The sequence below is a fragment of the Paramormyrops kingsleyae genome, chromosome 1 (genome assembly GCF_048594095.1).
Source record: "Paramormyrops kingsleyae isolate MSU_618 chromosome 1, PKINGS_0.4, whole genome shotgun sequence".
Lineage (NCBI taxonomy): Eukaryota > Metazoa > Chordata > Actinopteri > Osteoglossiformes > Mormyridae > Paramormyrops > Paramormyrops kingsleyae.
In genome coordinates, this window is record NC_132797.1 from 32,214,082 (window position 1) to 32,229,036 (window position 14,955).

The 14,955-nt window shown below is 45.2% G+C and overlaps 1 protein-coding gene across 1 annotated transcript in view; it reads left to right on the forward strand.

Annotated features, from left to right (window-relative positions):
* The window catches only part of adarb2 (adenosine deaminase RNA specific B2 (inactive)), a 113,166-nt gene that overhangs the window by 58,602 nt on the left and 39,609 nt on the right, over positions 1 to 14,955 (forward strand). Inside the window, exons 2-3 of the mRNA XM_023805658.2 lie at positions 10,012 to 10,098; positions 11,022 to 11,959. Of these exons, the coding sequence (XP_023661426.1) occupies positions 10,012 to 10,098; positions 11,022 to 11,959 (1,025 nt within the window). The remainder of the gene's footprint in view (positions 1 to 10,011; positions 10,099 to 11,021; positions 11,960 to 14,955) is intronic.

The following is a 14,955-nucleotide window of genomic DNA, read 5'->3' on the forward strand; positions in this document are numbered from 1 at the left end:
TTAATCTGCTACATGCATACCACTGGATGCTTTTCATTATGAAGAAGAATCTCACATCTGAAGGCCTGACAGCCAAGACCTCCTAAGTCCAAAGTCCTCTGAATGGACACTGTTATTTTAGCTTATAAAAAACAAGCCCTCTTATGATGAAATAACTTAACGTGACCGTGACATGTGGCCATCCATCCATCCATCCATCTATTATCTCCCGCTTATCCGAACATGTGGCCAATTCAGTAATAGTACTAAGCACTGAGGAATGTGGTGCTCATCAATTGCTTATGAGTTGGTTTGAGGGGTGACATCAAAATCATTCTAACCTGGCCCTATGCAATATCCCAACAGCTGTATTATTCAGGAAGGAGTTGATAGTCTAAAAATGGGTGTTGTTGGTTAAACGCTCAGGCTCACAGGAGTTGGTTAAACCCAAACTGAACTCACAGTGGCTGGTTAAACGCTGCTCGGACTCACAGGAGTTGGTTAAACCCAAACTGAACCCACTGTGGCTGGTTAAACGCTGCTCGGACTCACAGGAGTTGGTTAAACCCAAACTGAACCCACTGTGGCTGGTTAAACGCTGCTCGACTCACAGGAGTTGGTTAAACCCAAACTGAACCCGCTGTGGCTGGTTAAACGCTGCTCGGACTCAGAGGCCCAGGGAAAAACCCTGCATGACTATGAGGCAGACATCCTATCTCCTGAAACAGCACTTATAGTTTACATATTTTTTTATCACAAACAGTATTGTGATGACACATACAGTATCCTGAAATATAACATCACAAGCTGTAAGTGAAGCTTTTTATTCATCTAAAGCTTCTCACGTGCTGGGCCACGTTTCTGGAAAGCTGGGAGGCTTTCAACCTGAAGTTTGGGGACTTGCAATCGACAGGATGGCACAAAAATAGACGAGAGACAAGCGGTCTCTGAAACCTTGGTGCTTCCGTGTTACAGCGAAATACTAAAGAAGTATCCACAAAATAATATATGACGTATGGACCAGAGCGGGAGGGAGGATCTGAATATGGGAAAGAAAGTGCTGTCACACAAAGTCCTGAAGACAGAAGCTGGAGGAAAGAAGTACTAATGTCAGTCCCACCGCAAAGGTTTCCAGGTGCACCATGGGACTGCAGTTCAGTGACTGAGGAAGGTGAATTACACACTCATTTGCCCCCTTAACCAGCTGGTACGCTGCAGGTGCAGTGTGGTTCTAAGGAACATGAGCAGAACTACGGCGGAGCAGGAGTGGTGAACATCTGGGCATCATGAGCTGAGTTAGACATATGCCCAGTAGACTGTCATTAGAGTCGGCCTGAGGTCTTGATCTGGTTGCAATCACAAAGGAGGTTCAACTCTAGTTTCCGAGAACTTAACTGTCCATTCATTGGACTGCAACTCCGCCGTCTGCATGAGTCTATTGGATGACTCCTAGTTTTCCCTGCCGATTGTACTTAGCAGTTGATTTCTAGCATGTAAAAATATCGCTGAATGGTCTCAGTGATGCAGTGCGTTGTCTCTGAATGGTTCAGGTCTTCTTTAGCATGCTGTCCAGCTGAATGAAGAGGCTAGGGTAGTGTTGTTGCATTCTGAATTATAACGCTGATTTACATGGCCAGCAGAATAGCGGGAAGTGGGACGTTTTCAATGATTATCCGTGTTTTTTTCTCGTTATGTCACTGTACAGTAAAATGCATAAGCTTGCAACGCTTAGAGGCATGGAAACGAGCAGCCCCGTCGCATTGTAGCTAGAGGGACAGCGATTTATTTCAAAGTCTCAATGCATCAGCTTCAAATGGCTCCTTAATTGACTGTGAATTACTCTTAATGTAGTACATGCAATTGGAAATGGGGTATTATGGGCTGTCAGTTTGTATTTATTGTGATATTGCTTGGGGATTGGGTAACATGGTGCGATCGGGCTGCAATGAATGCAGCTGAAGCAGCCTCCTGAAATCACGCCTCTACCTACCCTGGCGCCTGTCACCCAGTGAGGACGACACCTCACAGAAAGATGGTATTATTTTCCCACAGAATGTCTAGAAGTGTGATTATAAAATTTAATCCCATTAAAGCATGACCCGGCTCGTCTCCAGGCTCCCAGCAATGTCACTTAAGTTAGCGCTGGTCCCCCATAAGCAGCGCGATGGAGACCTCACTCATTTCTCTCATTCACTGGAAGAAAAAAAGCCCAGGAATGCCTGGAGCCCCCAGCACCCAGCCACCCGTCCTCCCACCTTGAACACCATCCATTTTCAAGTCACCCCGCTGCCAGGAGGCAGTCCCACGCGGCCCGCATCTGAAACATATGACTAGCCACGTCGTCAGACATCACAGCGGAACGAAGGTGCGCTGGAATGACGGATAGCCCCTCCAATGTATAGTGACAAACAAATTAGTGCGAGGACGACGCCTGCTGCATGCCAGATGTGCTGGGTTACGTCGCACGGAACGAGCGGCACGGAAACACCCATGTCCCATCTGTGCATCCTGGGACTGCTAACGTTCAGTGTGTATACATGTAACAACAGACCAACACCTCCCGAAAAAAGGAATTAATAAAGGCTGACTGTAAATCTGATTGTTTCTGAGGTTTATCTAAGAGATTTAGCTGACTGCTCTTCACAATGTCTAATCCATATGCAGCAAAGTCCCACTTCTGCACGGGGGAAAATAAGTGTGGCAATAATCACTGTAAAACTTATTCTCGCACGATGGGCTGTTTATAAACTGTTGGAGCGACTGGACTGACTAAGCCAAGGCCTTACCCTATACAGATGGTTCTACCCCCAAGACAGAGTGGCACATCTATGGCCATTCAAGCCGCCCCATCATTACATTTTTAATACCTTTTAATTTCCTGAATTTAATGAACATGCACATGACCACCTCAGGAAAGGAGATTCCCAGCACCTAATAAAACCTCATAAGACCTGGAAGCCTCAACCTCCTCACTGTGTTTTCAATCAAGCATTCCACACGGCAAAGAAATCAGAATCGGGCGCTTCTGCTTATGTGCCGAGTAGAGGAAATTAAACTGTTTAGATGGTCAGCTTTGCAGTTGTATGGAGTCTAGACCAGAAATACTGTTGGGCCTGTTTAGGATACAAGTGCTCGTTTTGTCTTTTCACATGAGACAGTACCTGCTATTTTGCTAATTGTCATTAATGACATTTTACAAAGAAACCTTAACAGGTTCCCCTTTTTAAAGGCCACAGGAGACCATAATAATGTACTTAAGGTGCGGTAGGTGTTCTGGGCATCATCGCACTGGGGTGTCTGTTTAAGCCGGCTCTGGTGGCTCTGTGGCCCCTGCAATTTTGTCATTTGCTTTTTACCCCAGCTGTAAACCCCCCCTTTCCCTTCTGAGAAGGGGCTGGGTTCAGGCAGATGATAACCTGGATCACCACCAAGGCTAAAAGCGGGGGTGACCCAAAATTAACAATTAAATCAACCTAACTCTAAACTGACGTTAAAAACAAAATGTAACATTGCATTGTGTTAGTCATGGGGGAGTATACAGTCGCTCAAGTTTACTGTATTCACTAGTTATAAATAATACTATGTGATTGACAAACTTGACAATCTATATTGCCATGACAACTGAGCAGAGCCTAGTCTTGCACTTTGTGAAGCATCAGCTTTCTCCTTCCAGAGACTTCACCAGATTCCTATTTGTCCTTATTTGTTGTGTCTGGTGACGTGAGCTGGCTATCCTTGGCACCAGTGCTTCTGTGCTGCGCTGGTGGCCTGTGAGGCTGGATACAAGAATGTGTTGTGCCTGGAAGATAATGGCTGCCAGCAAAAGGGAATTTATTGGGGTTTTTTTCCCTCCCCCAACACCCATAGATTAGATGGTGAAAGGTGCAGGCCAGTAAGCAGCCTGGTCTTGTCCTGACAGCCTGATAAGAAGCTGGGAGTCGACACGGGGAGAGACTGTATTATTAGGGGGGAGGGAAGGGTAAAGAGGTGTGTCTGACTCACTGACGAGTGATGAGTAAAGTCCCATGTGTTACTAGGGGAGAGGGGAGGGTAAAGAGATGTGTCTGACTCACTGACGAGTGATGAGTAAAGCCCCGTGTGTTACTAGGGGAGAGTAAAGAGATGTGTCCGACTCACCAACGAGTGACGAGAAAAGACGCGCGTGTTACTAGGGGAGAGGTGAGAGTAAAGAGATGTGTCTGACTCACTGACGAGTGATGAGTAAAGCCCCATGTGTTACTAGGGGAGAGTAAAGAGATGTGTCTGACTCACCAGTGACTGATGAGAAAAGACCCATGTGGTACTAGGGGAGAGAGGAGGGTAAAGAGATGTGTCTGACTCACTGACAAGTGATGAGTAAAGACTTGTGTGTTACTAGCGGTGAGAGGAGGGTAAAGAGATGTGTCCGACTCACCAAGGAGTGATGAGAAAAGACCAGTGTGCTACTAGGGGAGAGGGGAGGGTAAAGAGATGTGTCTGACTCACTGACGAGTGATGAGTAAAGACTCGTGTGTTACTAGCGGAGAGGGGAGGGTAAAGAGGTGTGTCTGACTCACTGACGAGTGATGAGTAAAGACTCCTGTGTTACTAGGGAAGAGGGGAGGGTAAAGAGATGTGTCTGACTCACTGACGAGTGATGAGTAAAGACTCCTGTGTTACTAGGGAAGAGGGGAGGGTAAAGAGGTGTGTCTGACTCACTGACGAGTGATGAGTAAAGACTCGTGTGTTACTAGGGAAGAGGGGAGGGTAAAGAGATGTGTCCGACTCACTGAGAAGAGATGAGTAAATGTCAGTGTATGGACCATAAGAGTCTCTTTCTCTGGGAGAGAAACTGTCAGTCATGTTGCATGGTACACTGTATTTAGATAAACTCCATCTCACCTCCTCTTTAGAATCTGATATAATAATGGCTTTCCAATTTTCAAAATGGAATAAGTGGAGAGATAACAGTAAAGACATTTATATTATATTATAATATGCAATATGATTCTCATATAATGATGTATATTTTAAAGGCCATGAAGCAGTTTTTCTGTGAACATGTTAATATGCTTATTTTGGCTAAAGGTAAGGCAAATCATAATTAGTGGTAGGAAATGATGTTCTGTAGGATCAGACTGTAATGGAGGGAGAGATGTCTTCATATCTTATGTTCACCTCTCTTGGGTGGATGACCCAGCTTAAACCAATATGAGCATGTCATGAACAAAACAAAGGGATCCAGTCCGTGTTAGATGCCATTATAAGCTCTGCACATTCTCAGTAGAAAGCTTTATCATGTAGAGGCTGCCCCTTCTTTGAATGTGCGCGTCACTGGCTTGAAGAAACATCAGCAGAATGAATTAACAATAACATTTTTGCAGAGTTCACTTTTGTGGCCCCAAGATAGACCCAAAAATCACATCTTTACTTTGACACGTGTCCTCAACTGATGCTTTGAAATCTGAAATATAGATCCCTGCAGATCTTTCAGAAATGTTGGCATGTTGGCATTCCATTGGTCTCAGGATGTACAGCTGAAATCTCCATGACAATCTCTCTTGGATCCCATTGATCGTGTATACAATTATTTATTTTGTTGATTTTCAGGCAGTGTTTCTGCATTGAAACCTGCCTCTTTGAGCAGTAAACCTTTCCCTTGCACACCTCTGTTTCTAACTTCTTGTCACAAATGAAGAGTTGCTTCTCGGGACAAAGTACAAACACTCTTAAATGCTCTTCACCTTATTGCAGCACTTCTCAGGAGTATCCCCCCTTCTTGGCAGAAGAAGAAATAACAAGGGAACTCTTCTCAATAATCGTGGTGGTATTTACTGGGCTCACATGCTCCCATCCAGACAAACATGTATCCACGTAGGTCAAACTTTGTTTCAATTATATGATATTTCATACCTGCTGTTCCCTAATTTTTACTTCTTTGACTTATTTTTTTCATTAACATATGTTTGGTCTCTGTAATCCCTTGGACTTCTCTGCTGATGGAGCCCGAGTTGAATGAGGACATCTACCCAAATTCTTTTCTTCACCCTTCTTAACTGCTGTCCTTGGCAAAGGTGAAGACAGCACGTGCAAAGCAGATGGTCATCTAGGTCATCCGCCAGGTGCAGGAAATCAAATGGCCTGGTTTTTTTTTAACCCTCGGTCCTGTCCGCCAAGAAACCCACTTACGACATGCCAGTCAAAAGATGAGTCCTATAAGTATGGAATTTCATGTGTCCTCTGAACATAATGTTTTACTTCAGGTGAATCATTACATCCAACAGAAACACATTTCAATATCCATTGGAGCAGAGTCAAATACTATGACCTCCCCACCTCTCCCGATGTTTATAGTGTGCAGAATACTATAGGAAATTTAAAAACCACTGCCTGAATTATCCATTAGACCATGTCAACGAAGCAATTTTAGCAAGGTGGTATGTCAGGGTGTATGGTGTGCAATGTGTCCATGTTTTAAATATGAATGGGGCTGTAATGTGGGGCGAACGGCTGAGTGTTCCTGCCAACATAAGACGGAATACTCCCCAAGGTGAGGGGAGTTATGGCAAGACAGCTTGAATGGAACGACACGATGAAACCAGAATTACATGACTTGAATGAATTTTACTTAATGAAAATATTTTGTAGAGCATCACACAGCCTCTGGCAGCTTACCTTCTTCCCATAGTGCATCCTGGTACCATCTCTTCCCCAGGTGAACCACGCACTCCCAGTCATCCACCTGATGTAACAGAAAACGTAACTTATCAGACCAGGCAATGTTGTTCCATTGGTCCATGGTCCAGTTGCGACGCTCACATGCCCATTGTAGGCACTTTCGGTGGTGGACAGGGGTCAGCATGGGCGCTCTGATCATTCTGCAGCTATGCAGCCCCATACGCAGGAAGCTGCGGTGTACCGCGAGGTCCGACACCTTTCTATCATAGCCAGCATTAACCTTTTCAGAAATTAGTGCTACAGTAGCTCTCCTGTGGGATTGGACCAGAATGGCTGACCTTCATTCCCCACACACATCAATCAGCCTTGGGCATCCATGACCCCATCACCGGTTCAACAGTTGGCTTTCCTTGGATCACATTTGGTAGGTACGGGCCACTGCATACTAGGTACACCCATCAAGACCTGCCGTTTTGGAGATGCTCTGACCCAGTCATCTAGCCATCACAATTTGACCCTTGTCAAAGTTGCTCAGTTTCTTACGTTTGCCCATTTTTCCTGCTTCCAACACAAAAACATCAACAACTGACAGTTCACTTGATAGTATGTAATCACACCCTAGACAGAGGGTGTATGTACATAAATATATACAAGCACAAATACATATATAGACAGTGTATATTATATAGATGTCATACGCGTTAGATGTAGGCCTGTCAGGTCTTCAGAGTGCCATTATTTCTACAAATTAAACCCAGCTTTCACATATATAATCTAAGGCCACACACATTCTCACCCTCAAACTGGATCTGTGTGACCTTAGAGTCTGACCCAATGCTGCTAACCTGTCACATGACCAGACAAGCCCTTCCTAGCGGTGGCCGTGTCTGGCCTTCGCGCAGGCGACTGTGGAACGACGAGTCCTTTCCCATTTGCCGCTTCAGCGACGCTGAGCAGTGCCTTCTTACTCGTCCCACTTGTCTCTCTGGTCGTTCGTTATGTCAAGTCATGGGGCTGTTCTGATGGGGCTCGTTACCGTCTCCGGCTGCAGAGAGGGAAGGAGGTGGCTCATCCCCCCCGCTCTATAATCTGTCCTAGCTCTCCCAAGGGATCACAACTGTCCGCTAAGACCCAAAAACCTCACCTGGATGTTGCATTTTCTTCTGTGGGGGAAGATGAATGAGTCAGAACCCACTTGCACTGCGTAGCTATTGCTATGACAAACTTAAAATACAATATATATCAGCATCCCAGCCAACATAATGTTAGCTGATTACCAAATAATCGTGTCACATTCTGGTGTTTGAGTGCTGGATTGGAGGATTTGTTCTTTTCCACGACTTTCTTGTCTTTTTTTCCTCACAGTGTTGTGAGAGGACAGTGTAATCTATTGCTCAGTGCAATCCCTGTGTCCAAAATCCATTTCCATTAAAATTTAAATTGCATAAATTAGCCTGACTTTTAAAGAAGGAATCTGCCTCAAATCCATGTTTGGTTATTCCATTCATACCCCCTAGGTCAATTTAATTGGTTTTAGTTCAGATCCATGACATTTTTCATGTCTGGGATGAAAACCTTGGCACATTAGTAGTGGTAATAATATTAATAATAATAATGATGATGATTACATATTAACCCCCTAGGACTGACTTCCTCTGTACCCCAACAACAGACTGTGACAGACATTGACTGTGATGTAGATTGTTAGTTTGAGGCAGTTATACTCTTCTCAAGCTCTCAACAAGCTGTCCAGCCAGTCACACAGAGACGGAGAGACGATTCATCTTGCCCATCTCTTCATCAGGGTCTCCTCAGGTGTACAGGGCGCATAAGTCCCCAGTGGTCTTCAGGAACAATCCTGCCTGCTGCTTGTTAGGAGAAATAATTGGATTTCAGTTCCTTAGTGCATTCTCGGTTAGCGGTGGTCACAATCGGGGAAGTCCAGAGGAGGTGCCAAGTCCTCTGGTGTTCCGGTGATTTTTAAGACTGCTGGACTGGTGAATCACAACATTATCACCGGTTAACGCTTTTCTAAATCGCTTTATGTGTTTCACGGCCCGACACCTGGGCGCAAGCAGACACAGGAAATGCGCAAAACCTTTCCGGCTAAAGCAAGCTCATCTCTGCCACACATCATTCCCAAAAACCCAGAGAAAGGTGTCTGCTGATACTGGGCCTGTCTGGGGGGTTGTGCTATATCCGTGTGGATAAACTCAGAAGATGTTTCATGAGTAGACCCAAAAAAAAAAATGGAAGAAAAAATTGTGAATTTAAAGGCCTCTTGTAATTTTCAGTTTAATTTTTTATGTTTATATAGGATTACAGTCACATTAATTTTGATAACCTTCCCGCAAGATCATAGCCATTATCTTTCACAGTCGAGCGAATTTCTGTATGACTTAATTAACACTTAAGCCACTTTTTCGAGCATTAACATCTATTTTGCAATTAGCAGCTCCTTATGACTGAGCCAAATGCAGATTAATCGCCCACGGAGGCCTTTAAATTGGTTGGCTGGCTAAACTGTCAGTCTGGCAGTAGGGAGCATTTTTTGACCATTCAGCGTCCTCATCTGTTCCAGCACTTTATGGAAGCCTTAACTGTGCCGTAAAGCATTTTGCAAGCATTGTAAAGCAGTAAACTATAAATATTCCCATGCAAATAATAAAGTTTACGTCTCTGAACTCTGTGATTCACTGAACGACACAATCTTGAATAAAGGCTTAATGTGCAGCAAAATGTGCACAACTGAGGTATTTTTAAGAAATGCTAATTATTTTTTAACTACATAAAATGGGGAAAGTGCTTCAGATCTAACCTTGGGTTCAGGAAGCAATAAGTGATATCAAACAGAATTTTTTTTTTCTGAGACTGTAGTCAAGTGTCTAAGCGTCTTGCCCATCTACTGGAAATGCGTGAAGTGCTCTCTGATATCACACTCCCTGCTCCCACTGTTGTGAGGCCGTTAAAACTATTGATCATTAAAGGATGTCCAGCTGTGAAGAATCTAATTGAGGTGCCTCTCGGCTCGTCGATTCCACTCTCTGCTCTGTGGACCGAGCTAAGTCCTTAATGGGAGCGTTGTCTGTAAACAAGGCAGGTGCGAGTGAGCAGATCTGAAAGGAGGCCGGATGTAGTTACAGGCTCCTCGCAGAAACGCTGCAGCTTCAGCACAGGGAGGTAATTCACCGCCCTAAGTCAGGTTCACGGTTAATGCGCCGTTTGCCAGCCGCTGACAGACAGCTGTAATGTAATGCCCTGGTTTTATTCCGTACTTCTGAGGTTCATACACCTGAATTTAGCACAGTCCTGTCACACACACGCGGCAGATGCTGATATTTCATACAGTGATTTTGCTTTTCTGTTTGATTTCAGAGAAAGTCAGCATGCTTTCCGCATTTATAGCACCTTTCAAATGCATGAATCCTGGGACAGTAAACACAGAGGATGAAGATAATTTGAGTAAGTTCTTTAAATTTTCCAGTATCATTTCATAATCGTATAATCCCATAAATGCAGCAGTCGTATTCTTGGTCAAACAATTAGGCTTTGGAGCTACTAATGTATTATTACTTTTGTGGCTGAGTTTGTAAGGTAAGCCACTATACAGCAAGAAATAAAGGCATTCTATTTCACTGATCTTGGTAGGTAAAAAGAGAAAAGAGGGTGAACTTTTCTCACTGTTTGTTTCAGACTGTATCGTCTTTTTTCATTTTTCATACAAGTCATTTATTTTTTATCTTTTGATAAAAAGATACATTATTAAATTTTGCCCTGAGCACTAACTTCCATAGCAACATAAAAACTTAAACACAGTAGGCACTCACAAAGGTGCGTTAAACGCACCTGGAAGTGTGCTGGCAGTGAGCCGGTGGGTGCTGCATCATTCAGCACACAAGCAATGCTGCATCCTGTTTTTATTAAAGAATAAAGTGGGGAAAATAAGAGCTGATCTTCGGCTTTATCTCCAAAGGCTTTAGGCACCCACAGCTATCAGAGCTACCCGCCTATTACAATGGGATCCGTGCCGCTCTCGTGTTGAAAGCAAACCGGCTGCTTTAAACGCAGAATCACACCCAATTTCACTGCAGATTACAGAATAATTTGGGAGGTGATGCCATGATCTGGGGGATTTATAAATGGATCTGAAAACATTTGAGAAAGACTCCAGAACCCAGCTGTATATGGTGATTAATGGAGTTACTGTCATGGCTTTGTATCACCCCATGTCGCTCAGATTTTTATGTCCACATTGCTGGATTGTTCTGCATTTGGTAAATCAGCAGATCTTGTTTAATTCTTCATCATTGTGGCTGTGATTTCCTGCCATATATTTCAGGAACATGAACACAAAGGAAACCACTTTTCCCTTCAATCTTTTCCAGGCACAAGCAGCGCTGAGGTGAAGGAAAACCGAAATATCGGGAACCTAGAAGACTGCGCCCTGCTTCCCGGAGATCACCAGTCCATCTTCCGTTCCGATGCCTCCAGAGGCGGGACTTCTGGCCTAAAGAGGAAGCGACCGCTGGAAGAGGGTAATAACTCCCACCTTTGTAAGCTCCAGCTGTTTTACAAAAGGCTGAGCTGGTCCGACGCTCCAAAGAATGCTCTGGTGCAGCTGAACGAGCTCAGGCCGGGCCTGCAGTATCGGATGGTCTCCCAGACCGGACCCGTGCATGCCCCAGTGTTCTCAATTGCCGTGGAGGTCAACGGGCTCACGTTCGAGGGCACAGGGCCTACAAAGAAGAAGGCCAAGATGAGGGCAGCAGAGATGGCCCTCAGGTCCTTTGTCCAGTTCCCCAACGCCCCTCAGGCCCACCAGGCCATGGGAAACCGGGGCAACCCGGCAGCCGACTTCACTTCGGATCAGGCCGACTTTCCGGACTCGCTGTTCAAGGAGTTTGAGCCAGCGTCCCACGCTGACGGCCTGCTGGTGTGCGGGTCCACAGAAAATGAGTCGGTCCCCGGACCCCTCTGGCACGGGAGACCACTTCGCCCCACGCTGGGCCTAGTGGCCCGGGCCGGGCAAAACAAGCAGAAGATGTCCTCCCCTGTGGAGGGCGAGAAGAGCCCGGTGGTGCTGTTAAATGAGCTGCGGCCAGGCCTGAGGTACGTCTTCCTCTCGGAGAGCGCGCAGAACAGACACAGCAGGAGCTTCGTAATGGCCGTGAGGGTGGACGGGAGGATATTCGAGGGCTCTGGACGCAGCAAGAAGCTGGCAAAACGCCAGGCGGCGCTGTCCGCGTTACAGGCTCTCGAGTTGGCACCCGAGAGGAGAAGCAGCCATATTCCCAGCAGGAGTAAATGCCCTCATTTCCCACAGGTGAGCAATGCCAACTCGCTTCTGGCAAGTGTGTGCTATTCCTTATGGTAGCCTGTAATAATACCAGCAGCGGGAGCACCGGGAATTATGGGATGATGATTCAAAGCTTAATTAAGGGGGAGGAGTGAAAGGGCGGGGAGGCTGGGATATGCAAGCAGGCACAGGGAATGTTTATTTTGAATGAAGGTGTCATGTAATCTCATGGAGCCACATAAAAGCTTGAGTTGGGAGTCAACAGAATCTGCTCAGTGATCTATTCAGTTGGAAAGCATGGAAGCAAACGAGTAAACGATTGTTCCTGTGCCCCTAAAATGGGGGGTAAAGAAATGAGCATTGGAAATGAGGTCTCCTGTGTGTTTATCGAGCTATAATTGGGAAAGTATTTTGCACAATCTCCTGTTTCTTCATGTGTGGCATCTCAGTGTCTATAAACATTAATTCAGTCCGTCGCCCAAAGGAGATGGAGAAACAAAGGGCAAATAGACAAACAAGGCACAAACCAATTCCAACGTTAAATTAGTACAATATTTAAATAGCAATCAGGGGAAACTAGTTTTGGGAACTTTTCAAATGGATTTTTAAAGTGTGTGCATTACAAGTGTGGTAAAGATATATATGGGAAATGTAAATGACACATTGGAGATAACTTGAGCAGACTTGCTCCACAGTGTCGCCCAGGGCTTGTAATCAAACAAGATGGTAATGTGAGAGATCACCCCATACATACATATACATAGCTGTGTGCGTAGTAATACAAATTGATTTAAAAGGTCTTTTGTAAAAATGACACAATGTCACTGCTTGCCGGCTTCACTGACACTGCAAAATAATGTATACGCTTATTTATAGTGAGACCCCCAGGCAGCCACCCCCCCTCGCTAAGGCTGTGTGAGACAGCTGAATCTCATCGTGTCTGCGATGCACAGTGTTACTAAACGCAGTATGTCGTATTAAAATTCCCCTCCCGGCTCCCAGCAACAAGCCAGGAAAATGTTGTCCTTCCTCTCACACAAGTTGCTCCTGCCCGCCTCGGAGAAACTTCAGCTTTTCTTTTCCCGACACGGTGTCTAAAAGGATTTTAAGAGGATTTTCCTCAGCGGTTTAGCTCCAGAAATTGGCCACTCGTGCACATTCCTGAAAGTCAGCAGCAGCGTCTGCGATGTGGGGACGTGGGGGGGGGGGGGGGGTGGTGAAACAGGCACGGTGAAGGACACATGGTGAACGCAGGTTTTCCCAGAGCTGCATGAGCTCGCTGCTCGAGACCTTGGTGCATGGGGGGCCAGGAAATGCACTTCTCACAGACGGTTCTAAGAATGGGGTTGATGGCAGATCTGGTGTGTGGCCCTTCAGGTCTGTTCAAGCACATGTGCACTGTGGAGCCCCCCACACTTATCTGACCTGGACATTAGTCTGTCATGCACTGCATGACACCCCCCCCCCCCCCCCCCTTTAGGGTGTCCACACTAACATACAACTCTGGATATTTACTGTGTATTCTCAATATTTGCCAACTCTATCGGATGATCCTGTGTGAACTGGGCCAAGGCTACCCCACCGGAAAATGTCAGCAGAAATACAAACAGGCCATTTTTGTCAAATGTAGAACGAGGGAATAATAGTGTGTCTGCGCTCAGTTGAACTGGATAAATTCACATTCGTCTCTGGAGATGGAAGCCTGCTCATTCTCTATCTCCGGTCCTCTCCGCAGATTTGCTTAAATTTCTCCCGGTGTTCTGAGCCGGAATTCCGAGATGAAGTGTCGCGTGGAAGAGAAGAGAAAGCGCGAGAGATGATTGTAAGAGATGTCAGTAATGTCCCCTGTGCAATCAGCCTGGTTCCACACATACCCCAGTCTTTCTTCAGGTGTCTTTTTTGGCAGAAGTGTGGGGGGTGGAATTGGCTTCATAGTGCACTTGAGCCATTGTGCTGGAGGGCCAGGTCTGTTCAAACATCTACAATGCCTTGTAGGTTTTCCCATTAGATATCCCTCCACGAGCCAGGCAGGACTTCCCAGGCAAGCTAGAAGACTAAAAGACAAAACAGGAAATGCTCAAATGAATATTCTGTCTGTTAGGGGGGTCACTGACACAGGCAACTGTCTGTAGGAGGTATGTGTGTGTGGGGGGGGGTTCTTTCTACCCAATTCCACCTGCAAACAAAAGATTCAGCTCAGTCTTCACAGGCCCTCATTCGCACATTAACATAGCACACACAACACTCAGCATCAGAGATAGCATGTTCGTCTGGAGATCAAGGTTGGGAAAAACTCATGGGTGTGTGTATGTGTGTGTGTGCGTGTGTGTGCCCATTTAGCTATCATCTTCCATCTTAGGAAGCTCATTAAAATAAAGCACGTTTCTGGGAAAAAATTATGAATCAAAACACTGCTTTATGAAATGATTAACACAAACCAGGTATCTCAAATAACAGTGTATGACCTTACAGTGCAGAGGTATTAATCTTTTACCATTAATTTGTTAAATTAAAACTGGAACACAGAGAGGGAATTACTCTTGTTGCAGAGTAATCTTTATATTTGTCAGATGTCTCCATTCACACAGTTCTGGGCAAGATACTACAGAGCTAAACAAAATCAAATTGCAAATACAGTGCGATTAAGGTTAACAATATAAATCATAATGTATATTCTTAAAATACTTTAAATACAGGAAAGAAACATCACAAACAGCTGAGCTGAAAAGGTAAAATGTTGAAAAATTGGCACCCGAACACTCTAATAAGCGATCCAGTAGCTGTTTTGGAGGTTTACAAGGGATAGAAGCTTCTAGAAGCTGATTGTATGTAAGCAGGCAGGGTTTGGTGGTGGCGAGACAAGCCATTGTTTGTCAGAGTTGCTTTTTTTTGTGCTGGCAGGGATTTTGGTCAGTGTTTGTGAAGGAGGGATAGACGGACGGACTGAGTGGCACATAAGGACGGGGTCATCCTGCATCGGAGGGGCTGACACGAAGAAACATGGTTTTTTATTACAGATTATG